This window comes from Labeo rohita, chromosome 3, assembly GCF_022985175.1.
Source record: "Labeo rohita strain BAU-BD-2019 chromosome 3, IGBB_LRoh.1.0, whole genome shotgun sequence".
Classification (NCBI taxonomy): Eukaryota; Metazoa; Chordata; class Actinopteri; order Cypriniformes; family Cyprinidae; genus Labeo; species Labeo rohita.
The window spans coordinates 30557539-30571631 of NC_066871.1; the positions used below are offsets into that span (position 1 = coordinate 30557539).

At 34.4% G+C, this 14093-nt stretch overlaps 1 protein-coding gene across 1 annotated transcript in view; it reads right to left on the reverse strand.

Annotated features, from left to right (window-relative positions):
• ntn1b (netrin 1b) overlaps window positions 1-14093 on the reverse strand; it is a 66881-nt gene that overhangs the window by 9454 nt on the left and 43334 nt on the right. Inside the window, exon 6 of the mRNA XM_051106769.1 lies at window positions 7786-7860. Coding sequence (XP_050962726.1) covers window positions 7786-7860 — 75 coding nt within the window. The remainder of the gene's footprint in view (window positions 1-7785; window positions 7861-14093) is intronic.

Here is a 14093-nt window from a genome sequence, read left to right on the forward strand (position 1 = left end):
TAATAATGACAATATATATGTCAAAGTCAGACATGCCCCTTTGCCAGCTGTGATGCCTGGTTACTGCTTTAAACTTGGCCCAGGTTTTAAAAGATTTTTGGGTCAGCACACCGTAATAGCTTCACCAATTGATTGCCAATTAAGTTTAGAATACAATTAATTTAGACCCAGATTATTCAGAGCTGTAATAGCTGCTAATGCTGGATATTTTGATGAATCGAAAATTGAAGTCATGTATGTATAAACTGTTTATGTAATAAAATATGTTTTCATAGTTTGTGTTGTCCCTTATCAGTGCAAAATGATCACAAATTGAAAAAAGGATTCATGCCAATATTGTCCAAAACCCCACTTTTCTAGGGCGTTTCCAAACTTTTGGAGGGCAGTGTATATATAAATACATACACATGCATGGATATATTTAATATTAACTGATTAACTACATGAAATATTTGTATTTAAAAATTATTTTTTCACACTGCAGGACAGTCAAATTGTACTAACGAAGAAAAAAAAAACATTAAATTTTTCCTGATACATATGTAAAATATATAAACATAAATATAAAATGTAAATCCAGATCTGGTCACGCTTAATTTTAAGGTCCAATTCTTGCTATAAACCATCAACTATGACTTTTACCTTAATAAACGCCTAATTTACTGCTTGTTAATAGTTAGTAAGTTAAAGTAGTTGTTACATTTAGGTATTGGGTAGGATTAAGGATTTGGAATATGGTCATGCAATATGTGCATGGTAATAAGCAACTAGTTAATAGGTCACTATACTAAACATTAAACCCGTTTCCAGATTCTTTATAAAGATGTGTACTATCCAGCATAAAATCCTGATATATCATGGTGATAACAGAGAATAAATAGCTATACGCAATACAATAAGAACATGTTAAAGTGCCTGTTTAATCTGGCGAGTTAAACCCTGTTTTGCATGAGGCCACACGGCGCAGGCCAGCAAAACCATCCGTCTCCAAATCTCCATTAGATCGGCTGAATGGGATGAGACCACTTTTCTTCTCCGTGGTGACAATGTGAAGAGAAAGAGAGAAAGAAAAGCGCTAGAAGGTGAGGGATTTCTCCCCTGATTGAGAGTGGGAGAGAAATGAATTTAAAAAGAGGAAGAGGCCCATAGATTTGCCAGGTGTCCCGCTGGTTTTCAGTGTCCGCGGCCAGCGTGCTGGAACACGAGCCGCACGCGGTACACAAGCCGGCCTCTAATCTAATTAGTGCGCCTGATTACCACACTGAGGCTCCTGCGAGCTCCCCGCTGGGACGCCCTACGCCCAGCCGCTTACGCCGGGGCACTGACTGCTGCTCCGTCGTGTGTGTGTGTGTGGCAATGCTAAGGAGCTCCGTACACACACTGACACACACACACGGTTCTTTGATTCATTGTCATTCTCCCCCCACCCAAGAGTAGGAGAATGCGAGCCTTTCGGACCGCTGTCTCCGTAGCGACGGCAAACAAAAGCGGAGCAACAGGGAGTATTTCTTTCTTTCTCGCCTCTCTGTCTGTCTCATCCGCCAGCGCTGGGCAGATTTAAAACTTCAGCAAGGACTCCAACGGAGAGCTGGATGCAACAGCTCTACCCGGTAGCATAAACGTCCTGTGAGTTCTGGATAATTTGTACTGTTGATATAAGCATTCACTGCAGTTTTACCATCATTGCACAAGAGTGTAACACAATTAACATTAATAGATACAACTTTTGGTTTTATTAAAATATTAGTAAAGGTTGAAATCAACACAAAATTAATAAATGCTTTAGAAGTATTTTTATTGTTAGTTTATGTTATCTAATATAGTTAACTAATGTTAACAAATGGAACCTTATTGTAAAGTGTCACTGAGAGTTTTGTTATAAATGCCGTTCTTTTGAACTTTCTATTCATTAAAGAATGTATTATGATTTCCACAAAAATACATAAATAGCCAATAATAACTGATAATATAGTAACCGACCAGAAAATCATGATATATTTTCTGAAGGATCAGGTGACACTGAAGACTGGAGTAATGGCTGGAACATCACATTTTAAATAAAATAAAAATTGTATTTAATTTCAATTATATCTTACTATTTGATTAAATAAATGCAGTCTTGGTAAGGCTTCTTTTAAAACATAGAAAAAATATTAATTAAATAAAAATAAACATTTCCAAATATTTGACTGGTAGTTTTTTGTATTAAAAAAAAGCAGTCTTGGTGACCCTTCTTTCTTTTAAAACATAGAAAAAATATTAATTAAATAAAAATAAACATTTCCAAATATTTGACTGGTAGTTTTAAGTACCTAAAAAAACATTAAAAATTATTGCTGACCCATTCTTTCTTTGTATATTTGATTAACTATGCAGTTTTTGTGAGGCTTTTTTAAAATATAAAAAAAAAAATGTAAAAAATAAAATTTCCAAAATTAAATTGGTAGTTTTAAATTAAATAAAAATTAAATTAAATTAAATTAAATTAAATTAAATTAAATTAAATTAAATTAAATCCAAATTTTTTATTGGTAGTTTTAAGTATACAAATAATAAAAATAGCAATTATAAAATTTTGCTAACTTTTTTCTTTCTTTCTTTCTTTCTTTCTTTGTATATTTGTTTTAAAAAATGCAGTTTTGGTGAGGCTTCTTTTAAAGCATAAAAAATAATAATAAAATAAAAAAATAAAAACATTTCCAAATGTTTGATTGGTAGTTTTAAGTACCTAAAAACAAATAATAATTATAAAAAAAAACTTTCTTCTTTCTTTCTTTCTTTCTTCTTTGTATATTTTTAAAAAATATATATATAACAAAATAAATAAATAAATAAATAAATATTTTTAATTTTAATATTAGTTGTAAGTATTTAAAAAAAAATAACAATACAAATAATAATTATAAAATTGTGCTTACCCCAAACTTTCTTTCTTTCTTTCTTTCTTTCTTTCTTTCTTTCTTTTGAATAAATAAATGCAGTGGGTGAGGCTTTTAAAAAAAAAAAAAATAAAAATACTATTAAATTAAATAATAAAAAAAAGTAAATGTTTGATTTTAGTTTCAAGTATATAAAACAAATTCATTACAAAATCTTGCAGACCCCAAACTTTCTTTCATTTGCTCATTTATATTTAATTACTTATATATTATTATATATATATTTGGTGTCAGTATATTTATATTATTTATTTATTTATTTTTATTTATGTTTCTTGAGCAGCAAATCAGCAAATGAGAATGATTTCTGATGGATCATGTGACACTGAAGACTGGAGTAATGATGCTAAAAATTCAGCTTTGCATCACAGGAATAAATTACATTTTAAAACATATTACAATACATGTCAATAGTTTTCTTATTGTAGTTCTAGGCCAGACCTGCAAACATAACTCTTATTGTCTGTTTTAAATGTGCAGAAAAATAAAAATCATGGGGTCTCTCTGACACATTGGGGCCTGTTGAACAGACACACCATTAGCCCTTTCATACCCCCCACCCAATAAGATTTATACTGCAGTCGGCTTAGCCAGTGTTACCTGTCCTATATAACATCAACATGATAAACGACTTCCCTATGAGAACAACCTCCGAGTATGAACACTTGTGGCCGAGAGTGAAAAACGAATGAAACTTAATATCACAGCCTGAATGATAGCAGCTACAGATGACCAGCACTGCCATTAATAGCTCCTTCTCTCTTGCTTAATTTTATTGTTCCGCTAGTCTGTGTGGCTGCTAATTCAACCTGTGGATAATATCTATATTAATATTATCAGCTTCACCCCAAGGGATGCCTAAAAATGTTTTGGAAACCAGAGAGAAATTGCAAATGAGCTGTTTCAAGTAATGAGCAGCACAGATGTTAATATAGATAAGGTGCTACTGATTAATGAGAAAATTGCACTTTAGATGGCCTGTGTGCATAGGATAAATTAGACATTTGTGCACCTATAACTTTGATTTTCTGTGCAACAGTTTTGGCCGCAAAGTCGCATTTCAGTTTGTGCCGCACTCTTAGAGATAAAGGATCTTTTTTGCCATCGATGGTTCCATGAAGAACCTTTGAACATCCATGAAACCTTTCAAATGCAGAAAAGGTTCTTTTGGATTGTTCACTGAAATGGAAATCAAAAATCCTTTGGAGACTTTATTTTGAAGAGTGTAAATGCGGCAGGCACACTGAGGCTTTCATATACGCTTGTGTCTAAAAGTCTGAAACCACACTGACAATCTGGAAAGATTTTTATTTAAGCCTGGAAATAAACAAGGTTTTGTACATAAAAGCAAAGTTGCTTCTGCACAATTTCTAGATTACTGATCAAATAAGCAAATTTGTGAAAATGAGCATAACAACTTTGTCCAGATGTTCTTGTTCTTGATGTTCAAGATCCTCTTTGGATCACTTTCAAGTCATTTGCACACAGACCTATGAAATTCATTTTCATTTTCATTTTCAATTTAACTTTAAACTTTCAACTTCAAAGTTAAATTGTTAAGCTAATCATATAGAACATTATTTAAAGAAATGGGTTAGAAATGGGATCCCATTTTACATTACATTACGCAATAGGCAAGCAATGTGTCATACAGTTTGGGAACCACTTGCCGAATCTGAAAATGTAAGTAATTTTAACAAAATAAAAGAGATCTTACAAAATGTGTGTTATTTTTTATTTAGTACTGTCCTGAGTAAGATATTTTTACATAAAAGATGTTTACATATAGTCGGGGGGTGAAAACTTTTGAACAGGATGAAGATTTTGTCTTATTTTGTTAAAATATAATTTCTTTTCCATTTGGTCCTGCCCTTCGGAAGCAACAGAAGATATTTGCATGTTTCCCAGCTCTTAATGCATTGTGTTTCTCTCTGAAGCATCAGTGAGCGTTTGAACCTTTTTTAATAGCTGTGTCCCTCAGTTGTCCTCAGTGTGAAAAGATGGATTTCAAATCCATACAGTCACAGCTGGAAAGGGTTCAAATATGCAAAAGATACTGGAAAACTAAAGAACTTGCAGGACCTGGAGGATTTTTCTAAAGAACAGCAGGCAGTTTAACTGTTCAGAACAAACAAGGAGCTCATGAACAACCATCGTAGATCATCCAGGCAACCACACACAGTATTAAGAACCAAGGGTTCCCAAACTTTTGAAGGAGGTTATTTTAATAATTTCAGCTATTTTTTGGTCTTGTGGACTATATGTAAACATCTTTTATGTAAAATATCTAAATAAAAAATAACATGCATTTTGTATGATCTCTCTTATTTGGTTAAAATTATTCACGTGTTCACAGATTCTGCAAGATCTTTTCTATATTAACTGTATCTTTTCCATATTAATGTGAAATTGTGTCGTAGAAAGGGAGTGATGCCACTGAAAAACATTTTTGGTTTCTCAAAGAACCTTTCTGTGAATAGCTGAACCACATGATTTATTCACCCTCAAGCCATTCTAGGTGTATATGACTTTCTTCTTTCAGACGAATACAATCAGAGTTCCATTAAAAATTGTCCTGGCTCTTCCAAGCTTTATAATGGTAGTGAATGGGTGTTATGATTTTGAAGTCCTAGAAAGTGCATCCATCCATTATAAAAAGTGCTCCACTACCTCTGGGGGGTTAATAAAGGCTTTCTAAAGTGAATCGATGCATTTGTGTGTATTTAAAACTTTATAAACTGTAATCTCTAGCTTCCGCTAACCGTCGTATGCGCATTCATGAGAGAGTGGCTTCCAGCGGATGACGTAGTATGTAGACCTAGCGTAAGCTCCGGTAAGAAGTGACAAATGTGGAAGCACAGAGGAGAGAGCAATACAAACCGGTCACAAATTAAGTACAAAATGAGGATTTGTAAACGAAAATGTTGGAGGATTACGATATAAACCAAGAAGAGACTGGTTTTCCTTTGCTGTAAACAAAACTTGGTTCTCGCAAGACTAGCATATTCTCACCGGAACTTAAGCTACACCTACATCCTACGTCATCTGCTGAAACGCCACTCTTTCGTGAACGCACGTACATCAGTTAGCGGAAACTAGAGATTGCAGTTTATAAAGTTTTAAATATGGATATTTTGTTTTCACAAACACATCACTTCAGAAGGCCTTTATTAACCCCTGGAGCTGTGTGGAGCACTTTTTATGATGTCTGCATTTTATTGGACTTCAAAATCTCAACAGCCATTCACTGCCATTATAAAGCTTGAAAGATCCAGGACATTTTTTAATATAACTCTGATTCTATTTGTCTGAAAGAAGAAATTCATGTACACCTAGGATGGCAAGTTAATAATGGGGTAATTTTCATTTTTGGTTGAACTATCCCTTTAAAAGAATCATTCTTCTTTGTGTAAAGAAAATTTTAATAATCCAAAGAACCTTTTTCCACTTTAAAGACGCTTCTGTGTAACACAGATGTTAAATGTTCTTTATGAAACTGTAGATTCTAATAAAGAACCTTTATTTTTAAGAGTGTAAAGTTTTCAACGTACGTTGATCAGGGATTTCTCACATACTATTTTGGACCAGATAGCATACAAATTGGGACACAGTGTTTGGTTATATACTGTATATTTTTTCCCAGATTCCATTAAAGACAGAAACATTGTTTATACTAGAAACATGCGTTGGATTTGATTTAGGGACACATGTCTGTCATTTTCTTTTTTCTTTCTAGCTTGGCAGAGTTTCACTCTTGGACACTGCAAATCTCATATGTGTTTCCAGACTCGAGGCCAGTCAGGAATGAGTTTATGATATCACACTGTGAAATCAAACATCTTTCTCTCCACTGTGCAAACAGCCAGAGGACCTGTGTGCAGTCAAAAAGAGATTCTGCCTCTACCACATTTGCATGCAAGAGTCTTTATATTGCACCATGATATAAGGTGAAGTACAACAAATATACTGTAGTATGAATGTATATTTTCATATAATTTATGAATTTGAGACAGTTTTAATCAGAGCAACTCACATGAGATTCAAAGCTAGTTTACACTACTATTTCACTACTATTTTGTTTTTCTTCTGAAATGAAAAGTGACAGTAAAGACATTTATAATTTTACAAATAATTTCTATATCAAATAAATCCTCTTTAAATCAGCATATTAGAATGATTTCTGAATGATCATGTGACACTGAAGACTGAAGTAATGATGCTGAAAATTCAGCTTTGCCACAGGAATAAATTACATTTTTAAAAATAAATATATATTCATATAGAGAACACATATTTTAAATTTCACAATATTACTGTTTTTACTGTAGTACTATTTTTTTTTTTTCTGAAAATATATATATAAAAAATCTTTCCAACCTTCTGTATGATTTTTTTTCTTTGTAATCTAATATGTTTCTCATATGTGGTAGAAATTTCTCAAGAAAACCATAAAAACCCACATTGACCACGTTTTTAAGAATCTGGCTATCTGTTGTGCCGCTTCTAACCTTAAAACCTATAAATACATTCTTGAACTTCTATAAGTCCGTTATTATATTAGCTATATTAGTATTTAAACCTGTGAAATCTCTGCTTTCAACAGGAACCAGCTGTCCCCTTTGTCCTCTAGATGCTGCGAGGCACTTTGAGCGTGTCCATCTGGAGAAACCTGCTGAGTTCACACGCTTTGATGCTATAACATAAACCTTTAGCCTCTGAATAAGCTGTCAGCACCATAAGAGGGGGGGAACACATAAAGAGACAGATAGAAAAGACATACAAGAGAAAGATGTCTAGTGACGTGAAGTGAAAAGGAAGCAGGCGTTTCGAAATAAGAGCTACTTACCGAAGTCTTTTTTGCAGTATTTTTTCATGGTGACCTTCATCTTGCCCTTAGGAGTCTTACAATGGGAGTCACAGTCTGAAGAAGATAACAGACAGAAAATTTGTGTGGAACAATAAAATGAATTTGCCAGATGTGGATGAGGAAAACATGAGGAGGCAAAAACCTGCCATTTTTGAACATCTTTGGTACTTTATCCCATATATCAGTGGTGCGTTGGTGCGGTTTTTTTTGTTTTGTTTTTTTTTTTCTTCTTTTTTTATCAAATGTAAATTAATGTCCCAGTCACATTTTTTTTGTTAAACCAAAAAAAACATTACTTACATTATCAAAAAAAAAAAAAAAAAAAAAAAAAAAAAACTTAAGGCAGTAGGAATTTAAACAATACATTTTATTTGTGAACTTATGTTCAGCTGTTTTTTAATAGTTAACTTTTAATTATTTTTGAATTTTTATCAGTCATCAAAAGCTTTGTAAATATGGTCACAGGTCCTAAGATTTACTTTAAATTTTACCAAGCTGATTACTCACTAAAAACTTCCACAGATCATGTTTTCAGGCCATTTTAATTTTCAGGAGATTATTAATTATGATTATCTCAATTTACATTGAATGATGTTTTAAATAGCTTTGAAGCAAAGCAAATTTTTTCATTGTTTGAAGTAACTCAATGCCACATTTTTATAAATAGTTTCTTCTTTAAATATAAAAAAAGCAAAAAAATAAATAAATAAAAAAAATAAAAAAAAGTAAAAATTCAAAACAATGGGGGGAAAAAACTGTAGGAAACACACACACACTCTCTCACACACATACATAGCAAGCAGAATAATGTAAGTGGATTTATTTATTTATTTATTGTAATTGTGCCTTTGAATGATAAACACACTGTTTGGTTTGGTGCAGTTGCAGATATTTAGAGATTTTTGCAAGACAAAATTCTGATTTTTTGAAAATCAATGAGATCGATAGCAGACTATTTAAATAAAATGCATAGAAATATCAGTTGTCACTCTACATCTCCCAATAATATGTCTTAGTTAGATGATATTTTAATGTTTTATGTTCAAAGTGCTGTAGGTTCTATTGTGGGGCAAAATATTTTAATCATTAAAAGCAATACAATGATGACTGAAAAGAACGTACATAATTTATAAACATTATAAACAAAAACTTTCAAAAAAATTATAAACTGTCAATCAGACGACAGAAAGCAGTAGATTGTGAACAATAAGCTTTTGTGAACAATAAGCCTTGGAAATTTCCATATCAAATATGATTTAGTACGATTTATCGGGTTATTAAAAATGAATGTCATACAAAAAATACAGAAAAGTATGAATATCATTGCAATAGACAACTAAATATGCAACCAAAATTAAACTTTGCATCACAGGAATAAATTACATTTTTAAATATTTTCATATTGAGAACACATCTTAAATTGTAATAATATTTCACAAAATTACTCTTTTTACTGTACTTTTGACCAAATAAATGCAATGTAATCTAATATGTTTCTCATATGTGGTAGAACTTTATCAAAGAAGACATTTGAAATTTTAAATTAAATTGAATATCAATTCAACATTTTATGATATATTTTTACTGTATATTTAATTAAATAAATGCAGTCTTGGTTAGACTTATTTTAAAATATAAAAAGTAATAATAATAAATAAAATAAAATATCCAATTGTTTAATTGGTATTTTAAGTATGTAAAAAAAATCATTAAAAATTCTTGCTGACTCCAAACTTTCTTTCTTTATTAATTAATTCAATCTCTCTTCAATAATTCACTTATTTATTTGCAATATATTTGGGGTCAGCAATTTTTTGGGGGTCAGTAATGTTTCTTGAGCAGAAAATCTGTATATTAGAAATATTTTTCCGAAATATCATGTGACACTGAAGTAATTCTGGGAATAACTGGTTAAAAATAACTGCAAAAAAACATCATTTGTTTGCTGATGGTGCTTGTCTTGTATTATATTGTCTAATGCAATAACATTCACACCCTTTTGAGTGTGACTCAAGTGTCCAGATGATTCTGGGGCCGTTGCATCATTCGCACTTTTAAAGAGAGTCACGTTAGACCTAATTAAGACTTAATGGCTATTTAATCATTTAATCTTTTCTTCACTTAACCCAGTCATTTTCTCACCCTAATTATCAGCGCCTCCCCAAACCCCCCCCCACTTACTCAGCGATGTCAGGGCAGGGAGTTCACAGGTCATTTAAACTTCATTCAGACGCAGAACACCCCCGTCACAATGCCCACAAAAGCGAATCCTCATTTAAACGCAGCTTTCCACATATAAACCTCAGGGACGGCGTCCAGCACGCTATGATTTATAGCTCTAGCGCTCAGCGGATCTATTCGACACCGCAGTGGAGATTTGAACCCCACATTGAGGCCTGGCCGACAGAGTCACTTCAACGCCAGCCACCTTTTGGACCCGAACCAGCGCGCTGGCTCGGTTCTCCTGACGCAAACCGAAACCTGAGTCTCTCGTCGCGGCTACTTATAACTTCGAGATTTCTGACCGACTGGACGAGATGGGAGCGAGAAGACCTTTCAGCTTTCGCCTGAATATGGACAAACTTCATTATTTTCTCCAGCCCTCTGTCCAATCCACCCTTTTCATGTCCCTTTATATTCCGTCTGAATGAGGTTACCTGGGCAACGGCGAAGCAGGAAAGAACCACCAACCCGAAGAAAAAAAAAAGTTTGAAGGGGGAAAAGGGGGGTTGAGGGCTAGAAGAGCGAGATGTCTGGCAGCTTTGGGGGGTGGTGGTAATACAAAAAGGTGGTGCGCAGAATTAGGATGTGAAGGACCGTGGGGGGAAAACTAGAGGCAGGGAATGAGAAAAAGTGCGGGGAAGGGGGTGGCGTCCCAAAAAAGTAAATGATTCTGACGAGTCCATATCAGCCACGCCTGATTTCCATGTAAATGCATGAACGGAGGACCGGGCAGCTTTTGTGTGGCGACGGCCCTTGTCCGCCTCATCCTGCCTCTCTTTGATAAGGCTGGGCGGCCATTAGGCAAGCGGCACAATGCCTGACGCTGCCCATTACACCCACGTCCCCTCGATAATGGACGTCCCCTGTAGAGGGACAAATGTCTGCTTAATAGAGTCCCTCAAGCACAACTGTGCTGCTCCACTGGGGAGCCACACCAGAGACTACAGCAACACAGGTAAAGAGAGTAAGAAAAGGGGTTAAAGGAAAAGTTCACTTCCAGAACAAAATTTTACAGATAATGTACTCACTCCCTTGTCATCCAAGATGTTCATGTCTTTCTTTCTTCAGCTGTACAGAAATGATGTTTTCTGAGGAAATATTTCAGCGTTTTTCTTCATATAATGGACTGATATGGTGCCCCGATTTTGAACTTCCAAAATGCAGTTTAAATACTGCTTCAAATGATCCCAAATGCGGTTGTAAACGATCCCAGCCAAGGAAGAAGGGTCTTATTTAGTGTAACGATCAGTTATTTATATAAAAATAATACAATTTATATATTTTTTAATGTCAAATGCTCGTCTTGTCTTACTCTGCCTGTACTGTTTTTGTTCCAGTTCATGATCATCCTATATCGCTGTTTTACCTTTTTTGTTAAGGGTGTTTGATCTCCTTTGCATGTTCACTTTGCAAAGACTGGGTCAGTACTTCTGCAGCGATGTAGGATGATTTTGAAATGTTTTTTGAAGTTGAGGGAGAAAATACAATTGGAGTTTTTCGACACCCTATCTGTCTTGAGCCAGAATACACAGAGTTCAAGGAGAGAAAGACAAGACAAGTGTTTAAGATTAATAAGTATTTAAATTGTTTTTTTTTAATGAAAATAACCGATCATTTCGCTAGATAAGACCCTTCTTCCTCGGATGGGATCGTTTACAACCACATTTGGGATCGTTTGAAGCAGCATTTAAACTGCATTTTGAAAGTTCAAAATCGGGGCACCATATCAGTCCATTATATGGAGAAAAATGCTGAAATGTTTTCCTCAAAAAAACATAATTTCTTTACGACTGAAGAAAGAAAGACATGAACATCTTGGATCCCTGGTGAAAAAAACAGCATATGCTGGTTAGGTATGTTTTGATGCTGGTTTAAGCTGGTCCTTTGCTGGTTTATGCTGGTCCTTGACCAGCAACATGACCAGCATAAACCAGCAAAGGACCAACTTAAACCAGCATCAAAACATTTTTTTCACCAGGGATGACAAGGGGGTGAGTACATTATATGAGAATCTTTGTTTTGGAAGTGGACTTCTCCTTTAATTAAGATATTAGCCTAATATTTCACCTACCTGAATGGAAATTATAAAAACAAACACAAATGTTGTCAAGATTCTTGCCCTTAAAATCCTGGTTCAGTTTGGCCAACCACAAACGCCTTTTGTTCCTCAGTTTTTTTTTGTTTTTTTTACTCTTTTCCTTGATTTGTTATAACTTTTGTCAGTCTATAATACTCCTAATGTTTTTCCCGGTCCAGCCAATTAGTACAGCCCAAAACAGGACAACAATTGACCATTTGCAGCAGTAATAATCAGCAAAATATGTGATTTTGGTTCGGTTCAACGGCATTGTTTTCGTTCAGTGCCACTATATGGCTAATTGATGACGCGTTGTGAAAACACTCTGTATGTATTGAATTAATTAACTGTATAAAATGGCTGGTAAAAATACTGAGCTGGCTTAATTTTAGTTTTTCAGTTTATATATTTCAGTTTATATTAGGGCTGTCTCGATTCAGTTTGAGCAGTGGAATTAAAAAAAAAATCCTCGACTGCAATTTGCCCCTGTCAAGTAACCGGCAAAATACTGGACAATATAATGTAATATAATGGAACATTCCACAGACGAGAATCCATGAAGCGCATTATTAGACAGTTTTCCATGGTTGTATGACATAATAAACCTCTTTAAAAATAAGCATAATGCTACTGTAATTATATGCAATGCAGGTTTAATACATGCATTTTAGTTATTCACATGCGTGTAGGTTACGTACAGTACGTGCGTCTCAGGGCGGCTCAGTTTACAGTAAATGCTGCTACATAAACTGTTATCATTTACATGTGTGAAGTATCTCAAACTCAATTTCTGCATATTGCTGCTGAGTTTGGGTTTATTTTACTGTTTATCTGGAAACGCAATGTGTGCCATTTCTTTAGATTTATACGGTAAATCATTTATAAACCTATGCTATTTATCAAACCCTGCGTTCAGTTTACACCTTTTGATGTCCACACACTTGTGGCTGCAGTATTTCTGTCGTAAAGAAATGGTCAAAGTGGACATTTGAATTAAATTATGTTTAGTCAGTATTAAACAAGGATTAGGTAGCGTTGTAAAGTGTAAAAACAATCGTCAGGCCGTTGGCGTGTTCTGCAGTCGTTTGTTATAATGCATAATGTACTTTAGCTCTATTGTTTATAATGCATTATGTATTTTAACAGTTTATGATTACATACTTTTGATACTTATTTGAACTAATTATTATTGCCTCGTTGCCATTATATATGTATTTTAAGTAACGTAAAAGGCTATTATTTGCTTATTTGCTATTTTTATTACAAAAACAATAAAATAAAATAATCATAATTATCTGATTGCTTGATTAATCACCTGATTACACGGTTACCAAAATAATTGTTGACACATACCATTCACACATCTCAACAGAGGGGATATGAAATTATGGATTAATAATAATTATTATTGAAACTAAATTGGGACACAATGCGGACTAGATTTGAACCATAATGTCACCACCACAACTCAATGTGTCTGTTGCATGCACGCCAACCAGGCAAATGTAATCACTCTTAGTGAAACATCTCAGAGCTGATGCAAGCCAGAAAGCATTCAGCAGCTGAGTTTGGCTCCATGGGACGACTGCACGTAATGGGTCTTAACTCCCGCAGTGCAGACAGTGATCGGGCAGCTTGGGTAATTGAGTATGAATGAAAGTACAAGGGTGTGTTCTCCCTCACGGCACAGCGCTGCGAGAGTGTGACGGGAAAGCAAACGCATTCAAATGAAGCATGTAATCAGATTAGGGCCCCAGCCAGTTTCGACGGTGACTGAGACAGAGCGTGTAGAGACGGAAAGCCATGGCTCATGTTGATATCCTCATGATTAACCAAACCTCACGCAGATCATATAAATCAAAGATCCACCGCTGCATTTTTATGGCTCTGTTTTGGCAATCTAAGGCATGCTGTAAACTCAGCCCCCTGATGGGGTTTATTGTGTAATATTGACACAGGTGGCAAAAAAATACATAAATGGACATGA